We start from the raw sequence: 11,728 nt of genomic DNA, 5'->3' as shown, positions 1-11,728 counted from the left end.
ATTATATAAATGTATTATATAACGTTTCTTTTAGTGTTTTGTTTTAATAACTTGGTGAATTGGGTGATGCAAAGTCCGTGTTATGCTGACATCGAAAACACCTGTTTTTTAAATAACTTTTGAACAGTTAGAAAGAGTTAAATTTCGTTATTAGTTTCTTATAACTGGCAGTGATGGGTATCCGTTGATACCATTTCGACCATATCCGACCAATTTCGACTTGAACAATAAATGGCCTAAACAGTCTTAGACGAGTAGAAAATATAGTAGTAGCGCGCCGGACGCCGCCGCCGCCGCCGATATTTTTGACATTCGGCGGCGGCGTACGAAAACGACCTTAATTGGCGGCGGCGGCGGCGGCGGCGTTTATCGGCGGCGTATATCTCTAATGCATGTGAGACTTCCAGGCAATTAATTCAAGTCAAATTTTCAACGTTTAAATTCATTGTTATTTCAAGTTTGTCGATTCAATCGACAAATAAGTGAAAATGGTTCGTGCCCACCCATTTGGTAAATTTCATATCAAAAAACTTTATTCGTATTCAAACAGGCATCCTTAAAATGTATGACACCGCTACATGTGAAATAAATAGAAATAATGAAATAGGATTTGAAATAAATGAATACAAAATATGAGGTTTTCTTTTGCCATTAACAGCTTTATCGACTTCTAGTCAGTTATGTGGCAATGTGGGGAAACGATTTTGACATTCATCGTGTCAGTATGAGTCAGTCTATGATTTCTGACATTTTAACCCAATGAAAACCAAGCATTACAAAAGATCTAGCTAAAAACATATCGAAGAGCCGCTTATCGAAAATGGTTCTTCCAAAATCCGTTATGAAGCCGCTTGATAACGAGCTGCAAAGTAATGTACTGGGAGAAATTACCACCGCCATTGTCATAGATATTTAAAACTAGACAGTATTTGCTTTTTTCTTGCAAGCTAGTGGAAATAAAACGCTAGGTAGGTTAGGGATTTGCATATAAAGCAACAACTCAAAGTAAGTTGGCTAACCGGTTTGAGATGAAGTCGCTTAAGCAACAGTCGACAATAAATAGGGCGCTATTGTGAACGAGCAAATGAAATGTACATAAAAATGTGGAGATAAACACAAATAACAAAATAACAGCGTGACGGTAGGGTGACATACTTACAAACAAACACGCATTGAATGTATTTGGTTTTTGTAATTCTCTGGATTAGTGTCAAACATGTACTGCGCCAGACGCAAAAATGTCAAAGCACGTAAAATAAGTAGCAATTAGCTGATTTTCTTCCACCACCTCTATCGTTCCACCAAGATAAAATTGTTTATCCAGGGGTGGCTTTCCGTAATTTGATAGTCGACACTCGTTTATTCGATACTTCAAGTCGATGTCGAACGCTCGATGATGCCATTTTAGTTCCCGTATCTTGGTATAAGCTCTCTCTTTGCAGATTTCAAAGGGTGTTTAGAAAGCTTTTTGGAGCTACCAAAATATTTTCTTTTATAAATAGCGTTTGTTTCTTAATCTCTGATGAAAAAATCATTCCCTAAATAATCACCAAAGCATAAAATTTCAAAAACTGCAATTCGTGGTTGGTATCGAACAGTTTGTATCGAACGTTCGATACGACGCGTCGACAATTTGTGTTACGGAAAGCGAAAACTATTATTTTATACTCATTCTTGATCGATATCGAATTACGGAAAGCCACACCAGTTGACGCGTTTTTTTTCAAGCTCGCTTGCAAACAAAAGCAGCTAATGGGAATCAAATTAAAGCTGAGCATTGAGCTGGAGCCAGTACTGTCATATCTTACACCCGTTTTGGACCCATTTGTGAAGAGTTTCGTTAAAGAAACCCATCCCCACAGTCACTTCTGGAGAGGTAACCCTCCAAAGTGTTAAAGTAATATTGGCTAAAGATTTTGCTCGGGTTGGCGTTGCGTACGTTTGCTGCGACACAGGTTGTAAACTACGTAGCACCTCTCTTTGACTTGAGTTATGAAGCAAATGTCTCAGTTATGCTTTAACCATATTGTCTGTATTATCTAGTTATCTTTACGCAATTAATTTAAATGAGTTTTCATTCAGAATGTGTATTTCCTCCTGTTCTATAATCAGGTGTTGCCGCTTCCTCCAACCTTTTGCAGGAATTTGAGAATCAAGCTGGCTTCTATGTTATTGAAACCATTTTCTATGTTTAAAGATGGTTTGTACTGTGTAAACTAAAGTGGTATCCCTATGGTGGATATGATTTCAAAGAATGCTGTTTCAGTTGATATGATTATATGCTTTAGTCAGGTTATTGTTGACCTTATTTATTTTATCATGAAGGATACTGAAAACAAATTATTTCTAATGATGCTTAATAATTAATTCAGTACTTTTGAAACTTAATACATTTTGGTTGTATTTTATGTTTAGCCACAACTTTTGCTCGATTATATATAAACGCACACAAACAACATACTCACATTTAAACCAAAATAGCATGAACTAAAACATGCCTCCATTTTGGTAAAATACTTACTTATATAATAAAACATTTATAATGCCTTTACTTGTGTAAACATCAAACGAACTCGGATACGTCTTTGAATATTAAAAAACGAAATTTATTAGGTATATTTTTTATTTTCGATATTATTAAGAATAGCACAATACTCATATTCGTACTTTTTTATAAATACGCAACGAAGTCTCAATAGAAAAATTTTAATTTTCATGCGATTAGTATGCATTAAATAAAAATAAAAACAATTCTGATTTTGAGGTTTGGGGAAGAATTTCAAAATCCCTTTGTTTTTATGTAGATATTGCGCACATACATAATGTTATATAACATTTTTGTGTTAAAACACATCAAAGAAAGTAATAGAAGAAGGTGTGATAGGGAAGTCATGCTACCAAAATGAAAACAGAAACTCAAAACACTCAAATTCTTACACTTTGCGATTGCCTAGACGTTTTGTAGTTCAAAAATCGATAGCTGTTAATGGAAATATCACATACAAAATACCAAATATATAAAAATAAATAGGTTCAAAATATTTTGTTATGAAATATCTTTTTAGATCTCTTTCTATCTAGGCATACTGCAAATAGCTAATATAAACACTACAACAAAAATAAAAACTGAATTTATTGAAAAGTGATATCATAAAACACTCTTCCGAACTAAGTGTAAGGCTCAAATATGTATTATGTCAAATAAAGGGGTCTAAGTTATAAGGGAGTTCAGGATTTTGCGCAAATGGTCTGGCATCATTGCAAACATGTGTAGTTTATTTGCACAATACACCAACAAAATATATGACTATGGATTTGCTACGTCATTGCAAATATGCAATATCAAAGACCAAAATATTTTTGAATAGCAAATCAGCAACTGTCACAAGATATAAAAATAGAAAATTCAAAATAAAAAAAGTTGTTCACGATCTGTAGTTTATACTTGCTGTAGCAAAGTTACCCAATCAAATGCACAAAACTCTGAACCCTTTATTTTACTCACAAAACATTTTTATTTATTTTAAATTATGTATGTACTTCAGAGTGCATAAGTTTGATTACATAAATGCTTGCATATGTTTTATTATATAAATACATCTAAACGTACATGCATATATAAAAAGCGATTAACTTTAATATTCATTTGATATTATTGTTAAAAACAAACACACTTTACACACTTTTATATAACAAATCCACAAAAAAAAAAAAAAAAAAAAATCTATACATTTTTAATCTTTATACGAAAAGCGTCTAGAAAATAATAATTGATATGAAAGTTTTCCAATATTAGAAATTAATACAAAAATATTAAACACTTAACGTTATGCAGTAGTTAAAATTAGTGGCGTTTTAAAGAGGAACTTATTTGTGATTCTTACAAAGCAACTATTTATGTCAAAAACATTTTTATGTACGCTACATACATTTCCTTTTATAATTTTAAGGTCAGTCAAAAATTTAATTTATATAATTGCAAACAATTATTAGTGAAAACTAATTTCAAGGTGACTCTATTCATGTGAAAGTGAGTGTATCGACCATGTACGAAACATATGGCGCTATTTATATTTCGATTTTTGAGAAAGCAAATGCAAGAAGAGTTCACGTGAGCGGTCATACCATTGAAGCGCTCTCAGTAGGTTTGATTTAATTCAGTAGAATTTTTTGGTCCTATTGCCTTCTAGTTTGTGATTGCGAGTGCAGACTATAGTCACAGACCACTAGATAAGTACGAAATTTGCTTTCTGAGATCGCTGTCAATATGTATATTTACATTGAAAACAAATTTTTGAGTCTTTTTTTAATTAGGTTTGATCTCAGCGTGGACTTCAATAAAATGATAAATAGTTTCAATTTTAACCAAATTTAAAACTTAAGAGCTCTCATGTGAACTCTAAATTTATCTGCCCTTTAAACACAAATTTTGCTCACATGAAATGTTTTTGTCGGACAGATAAACCTTAAAGTTTGCTTCAGAAAATGGTATTAAAGCACCAAAATCAACTGACTTTCTTATGCTTTAAAAGACACTACGCATAAAATAATTATATTCTCAGAAACTCGTTGGCGTATTTGGAAGCACTGTTACACTGGGTAGATGAACTTGGAAAACGATACTATATCTATCTACGGCCATGGGCTTAATCGGTAATATTTTTTGTATTTTTTATAAAAGAACACCGCGCTTAAATTTCAAATAGACTATTGGGAAAATGTGGCCAATATATTCAGATATTTTTTCTTTTGAAGCTCTGAATATCTAGTTAAAAGTTGGACATATACTTAGCTGTATACTTAGCATATTGACGGTTTCGTTAAAGGGAGAGTTTTGAAGTATCTTATCTGTGGTATAGTACAGTGCTCTATGATGACATTTTACACTAATCCTATTGCAGTTATTGTCTGATTCCTTTATTGCCTCATTGGTTGAATTTGGCTGTCTTGCTATTATCTGAAGTATAAGTCTTAACTACTTCAGATATACAAATGTAAAATTGATGTCAAATCGTTTTCTATGTGTTCGCGACTGTATTTTTCTAGAATCAATTTGTTATCTGTTAAAAACGTTCTAGTAAATTTCATATCCGCTTACTTAAAAACAGTGCGTTAGTATGATCTGAAGTGATCAGTTATTAATAACCGCTTCAAATTGTCTGTAATGACAGTCTTTGCTCTATGTAGCTCTTACAACAACCCGCTGTGATTGATATATAAAGAGTATTCCTTTCAGGCCCTGCTCTCTCCAAAAAGGGATATACACATTACAAATATTGGGAAAGTTGGTTTTCATGAATGCTGCTCCAGAACTTATTCGAATTTCTAAAGGATGACCGACTAAAATTCTAAATGAAGTCTGTACTACAAGAAGTACTTGCGCATCCTTCGTTTTAACATGTAAATGCAAGGACAAACCTGATTCCTTAGCAACTATAAAGTTTGAATTTATGGCGGAATAATTCAAAATCAAAGTAAATAAGTATGGGAGTATAAACCTGACAAATATAGTTTGTCTAGTGTCAAAAGTAATTCCGGAGATTCTAGTATTGCGGGGTCTTCTATAAACACTGGTTCTTATTGTCCCAAACAATCACATAATTTCCGGCTCTGTGGTATCCTTGTCATTTGAAGCTCTTAAACTATAGAGAATGCTGATTAACTCACTCATTAGAATCAGTGACTCCACTAGAAAAATATTTATATTATAGTTGATTAAAACGTTACCGCTTTAGACTAGGCAAAACCGCCTTGGCTTGGGCTGAATTATCCAAAGAAAATTCTCTGAACCCTTTCCGACTGGAATACAAGCCAGAGAAAATCCTCAAAAAAATTCAAGACGAATAACGGTTCAGAGAGAATGAAAGCAAACAGTAAGGATCAAAAGCATTTGCAATAAAATAAGCAATTTAAATAATCTCTTAATTCCAAAACATAAGCTAACCTTAAAACTAGCTAGCAGGTAGTACAAATGTTCTGTTCATTTTGATATAATTTTCTTCAGCTGATATTTCTATATAAAATCTGCAATAAACTTATTGTACACCAATGATTTTTGATGAATCATACGGACTCATGTATAAAAAGAGTTATGACTGACTTTATAATTATAAAATGGACCTTACATACTAAACATAAGTTCCCTCCACTCTTGTGGCGCCTTGCAGAAAGTGAACGAACACACTCACGCATGTACTATATAAACTACACATATACATATGTATATGCATACATTGATAAAAATACTTTATACACTCACATATTTTATAATTACATAAAATGTTTATGTGCATATATGACATACATACATTGGTGTATTATTGCATATATTTAACATACATTAACATACATATTGTACATATATTACATATTTTTACTCTTTCTAATACATACACATACATGCGTACACATATATATTTACATGTACACATGCACATAAGTATGCTTTAAAAAATAAGTATAAAGAAAACAGCTATGCAAACATTTTATTAATAATTTATGACAACCAATACTGAACCACAATCTTAATAATGCGTTACAATCAATTTAATTTTTAAAATAAATTTTTATTAACAATTTATTGCTGTCCTTTTGAACATAAATATATCCATGCAGAAAAAAAATAAATAAATAAAATAGACCCATGCATCCATAAATAATAGTATAACAATTTTAGAGTCTATATATAAAACGTATTTACAACAATTATACAAACAAAATACATGTATATGTGTTTACAGAAATATATATACAATAACAAAAAAAAAAAAATATATATTTAAAAATATTCAGTAGAATGGCACAAGATTTCGTAATTAATTACTTTTTATTTGTAAAAAAGTTGAAAATAGTTAATTATTTCAACGAGAAAATGAAAGCCACTGCAATTATGTTTCGTTTTTTTTTGTTTTTTCTTTTTAAAAAATAAAGCGTTTACATACATAAGTTGAATTGATTTGTAAACAATACACTACAGTTACTACACCAATATACACTCAGCAGTTTCACACCATACAAACAACATAATACATATGCAACTTAGCTTATAAATGATTAAACAACAAATACAAAACAATACAATCGATCACTTTCTGAAAAAGCATAAACTATTACACCTACATACTAACAAACAATATAATAGCTGCATCATAAAACAAAAATTAATTTAAAAGTAACAAATAGTTGAAATCTTAAAAACCACTTTATAATTAAGCAATTTTATTAAAATATATTGCCATTACTGAAAACGACACTGCCTTTTTATTTATTTACTACTTTGAAAAAGAGCGTAAGTAAGTATTTCCCAGAATTATGCAATTTTCTATTTCTTCAGTCTGGAGTAAATTTACACGCAAAGCTTTAAATAGCCACAGCATAACTTTTTTAACGTACTTTCGTACGCGTCTTGCGCGAATGTCCCGTAAAAACGTTTAAAATTTTTACTTTATAAATATTATTATTAGTTTTTCGAATAACTCTGCTTTAATTATTGTTGTTATTTTAATAAACCTTGATACTACTATTATCAAAGTAGTTTTTGGTTAATTTTCAAATAGACTCACTGTAGCAAATGGTTCAACTATACGGTTCACTCATATCTGTAGCAACAACACACCTTTGTTCAGATTGTCAAAATATTCGTGTTGGTGTTAGGCGAATGGAATGGAGAGAAATCATAAAACTTTTCAATTATTGTGTGCTGTGGGAAAATAATCGCTAAATTATAAAATTTTTAATTCTTGTGTTCTGTGGGAAAATAATGCGCTAAATTAGATGCATTTACTAAACAAATAACTTAAGGTGATGTGAAACTATTTTTTAATAAAAATTTACTACCACGGCAGTAACTAATTGTCAATCTCTTGGTTACATTTTGCGTTTGCTGCCATCTCCTTTTGGCAATCCCATATGAGCCAGCCATATAATTGAGCCATGCTGTAGCCAGAATAAGGTGAATTTTTGATGTCCCGTTGAAACGTATGCACTTTTGTTTTGGATTTTTTACCCAAAAATTCAAATATTTCGAGGTCAGTTTTACCTTTTTTATTGGGACATCGCACGTTTTATTGTAAACAGATGTAATCCAAAATAAAGTTGTTTGGGAAAACGCAAATAAAGTTTTATCTTCTTATATTGCTCCATTATTAAAACGAGGATGAGTATTCTCAAATGTCAGCTTAATCTTACGAGTGGGGAATCATGCTGTGATGTACACAAAATTAAAAAAAATCAAATCTATTTGCAATAAAATGAGCGATATGTACCCCCCCATATTAAGGCACTAAATACTTTGTCTTTAGTTAAGGACGAAAACTGTAAAAATGCGTAAGATTTGTTCCGTACTAACCGTGGCATGCTCCATGCAACAATGTATGTTCAAAATTCTAGTTTAAGTTAAAGCCTACGGCCTGCGGTAAAATATTTTGTAAAATGGTGGAAAATCCCTTCCGCTCTTTACTTTTAAATTACTTAGTGCATTCGTGGAAAATCGGTTCGGCTTTTTCCTTTGAATTAATTAAAACGAATTTCACATTACTTGTTTCAACCTTCCGTATTTTTAAACTTCTTAAACAAAGTGCGACCAACTCAGGTAAATAAATGATTTACGTTTAGAACACCACTTCCTGTGTGTGGTTGATGTTTCAAAAGGGAACTAATATGGTGTTCACACGGTGCACTCGCAACGCATACGCTATTCGTTTTGCAGCTGCTAACAAGAAAATCCTGCATTCAGAACTATAATGTTAAGGAAGAGAGGAAATATATATATATATATCTATCCTCTTTGTATGGCCTTATGTATATTAATTATTCCTACGTTCTATATTTCGATACTATGGAACTCGCGACTATCCTTGTGTTCCAATGAACAGTGAACCAGATACAGATAAAAATTTAAAATGCAAATACAACAACGGTAAAAGTCTAGTTGAGGGGTCTTCTGCTAATACGCTACGAAAAATATCGATAGAGGTTTTAAACGACGAGTCTTGACATGAGTATTAATAATCCGAAGGTGGAACATAACAATTTTAACTCGTTCAAAAGATATTAGCGAAAAAAAACGAGAAATTACCCGCGGGTCATTCCGAAACCGGGGGTAGTATCCATAGTATTTTTGCGCAGAACACCTTCAGCCGCGCTTATAAAAAATTACCCTGGGTGTGTCCAACACCGGTTTGGAGACCAAAACTATATCCACGCAATACACTTATGTTCCTAATTTTTTTTGTGGGTACAACATTACAACAACCACATGAAAATCGCCAACTTCAACTGCAAATATCTTCGGACAGAGATAAAACTTTTCTTTTCCGCCTTCGTATTATTGTTGTAGAGGTCAATACGCGTCATTTGACACCAGTCTCGATATTTTTGGTAGCGTATTAGCAGTCGACGCCTCAATTAGAGTTCACATTGTTGTTGCATTTGCATTTTAATTTCTATCCGTATCTGGACCATGCTTCATTGGAACATCATACATGTTACACAGCCACAAATCACACACAGAAGTTTGCGCATTGCGCATGTAAACAAAAGATCAGCTGTTTTTTATGGGCAATTCATTCGTCACTTTCCTTTAGCTCTTGTTTTTCTCTCTCTTTCTTTTATTCGCTCAAGCAGCTAACCGTGACGTTGTTCCACAGAACGAAAAAATTTTGATTTCGTGAATGCGTAATCTGGGTTTTTGATTTGTGTTACACAGCCGCTCACCGGCTGGTGTGGCAGCATTGTTCAACTTCAACAAACCCATGGCGGAACGATACAAAGTGGAAGCATGGTTACATACCTACAAACATAAATAAAAATCCCATGTTCTTTGTTTTTGTAAATTCGATGGACAAATGTCAAAATCGTACTGCGCTGGAAGTTGATGTATCAAATCAAATAAAAAAAGTAAATAATCAGCTGTCCCATGCTGCCATCTTGTATCGTTCCGCCATGCACAAACCTTACAAAACATTTGTGTGGATCGCATTGTTTAGGGGAGAGTCAAAACAGCTGTTCGAAATAAATATTCCCTTCTTTTGCGGCAATAAAATAACTTTTAATTGTGTTTTCGTTCTAAAGTCGATTAAAAAGTGATGGAAGAGCCAGATACTCTGCCAATCGACGAAGCTCCACACAAGGTAAGGTGATTGTCAAACATAAATATGCAAGTTATATCACCATATTTATTAATTATTGCAGGAATTAAAAATTTTTGGACACGATGTATCACAAATTCCATGCTTTCGTAACAGCTTCTTATACGGCATCGGTGGAGGTATGGGTATGGGCGTTCTTACCTTTCTTGGAACATCACGGACGCGCCTATCGACACATGTAGCCTTTGGAAGTTTTTTCTTTGGTACAATGGGTTATTGGCTAGTTTGCAGGTAGAGTTAAATGAAATATTGCGCAAAACGTTCCTGTAACAATTTTGTGTTTGCAATCATTTTTTCAATCTAAAGGTATCAATGGTCAAAGAAACGGTTTGAGTACGCACAATTAAAGGAAGCAATGCGTAGGAAAAGTACGTACGAAGGCACCGATATAGAACGACAAGTGGAAGAAGCGTAAGCCTTGCGTAATTTTATTCATTGAAAACATGATCAGTGTAGTTAGTAGAAATATTGTGTACATATTAAGAAATACATTCTAATAGTTATGTTTTGAAAAAAAAGTGAGACTACCAAGGTATAAAACAGTTTTACATCACAGTTCTTTAAAGACATCATTTTTGGAAAATGCAGTTGGTTACTATATGTCGATCTGCTTCAATTTCCTGACCCTGCATTACATATACAGTTCTCAGCAATAGAGCTGACCAACCAAAGCTCCTCATGGGATGGCCTGAAGGTTTAATGTGGTCATATAAATCGTTCCCGAGATAGTCGGGCTAGCACCTTAATGGTGCTGTGTTACCGGAGCGTACCGGGTCTGTATCCGGCAAAGGACCCTCAAATCGATAACACTCCCCAAAGCCTTTGGGGAGAAACCTTATCGCTACAACAACAACAACAACCTTCCAGGCCATACCGCCCTCCCACCCGCTAGATCCATGAGGAGTTCGGGGTCGCCAGGGCCTCGGTTGTTAATGAAACAGGATGCGTCCGGCATGTGTGGTTCCAGGGGGGGGGGGGGGGGGGGTCGCAACTTTTTTTTGTATTGACTGTAATGAAGTATATAACACAAATCTACATAGTAGTTTCTTATCACACAACGGATTTTTACTATTTTTTTATTTTTCTTGCTTTTTTACGTTATTATTACCATACATGTTAAATTCCAATTAGAATTAGCAATTGATGCAATTGTTTTATATTCTCTAATTCATTAAACAATTAGAAATAGTTCAACTAATTCCCATTAGATAATTGAAATTTTTATTCTAATGATAAATCTAATTGCAATTAGTTGCCATTAGCAAAAAAAAATTGGGTTACCTTTACAATTAGAAATCTAATTGACTTCTGCTAATGCAATTAGATATTCAATTAGCTCGAATTAGAATCAAATATTTATATTTATTTACATACATCATTATTCTTTCACTTCAATAATTCTTTGAAAAAAATTTATTTTTACTTAATTGGCGCTTAACCGTTTAAACGGATATGGCCGTCCAACAATGCACACCAGCCGCGTCTTCGTTGGGTTAACTGGTGCCAGTTGGCCACGCCAAGGAAATGGAATTTAAATCATTTTCTGCCTGGTCCTTCCAGCGGAGTTGAGTGCCCTCACT

At 33.2% G+C, this 11,728-nt stretch overlaps 1 protein-coding gene and 1 long non-coding RNA gene across 2 annotated transcripts; both read left to right on the top strand.

Annotated features, from left to right (window-relative positions):
• The first annotated feature begins 29 nt into the window (after positions 1-29).
• On the top strand, positions 30-7,160 carry LOC137237554 (uncharacterized). Its single transcript, XR_010948976.1, has 2 exons — positions 30-4,010; positions 4,134-7,160. It is a non-coding gene; the product is annotated as an uncharacterized lncRNA (long non-coding RNA).
• A 2,658-nt stretch (positions 7,161-9,818) lies between these two features.
• Positions 9,819-10,703, top strand: l(3)87Df (lethal (3) 87Df). Its single transcript, XM_067771894.1, has 3 exons — positions 9,819-10,130; positions 10,192-10,379; positions 10,455-10,703. Exons 1-3 carry the CDS (start codon positions 10,086-10,088, stop codon positions 10,561-10,563), a joined length of 342 nt encoding a protein of 113 aa, XP_067627995.1. The 5' UTR covers positions 9,819-10,085; the 3' UTR covers positions 10,564-10,703.
• Positions 10,704-11,728: the final 1,025 nt, after the last annotated feature.

This window comes from Eurosta solidaginis, chromosome 1 (assembly GCF_040869045.1).
Source record: "Eurosta solidaginis isolate ZX-2024a chromosome 1, ASM4086904v1, whole genome shotgun sequence".
In the NCBI taxonomy this organism is placed as follows: domain Eukaryota; kingdom Metazoa; phylum Arthropoda; class Insecta; order Diptera; family Tephritidae; genus Eurosta; species Eurosta solidaginis.
The sequence above is the reverse complement of the archived record's forward strand: the minus strand, read 5'-3'. Positions and strand labels throughout refer to the sequence as shown.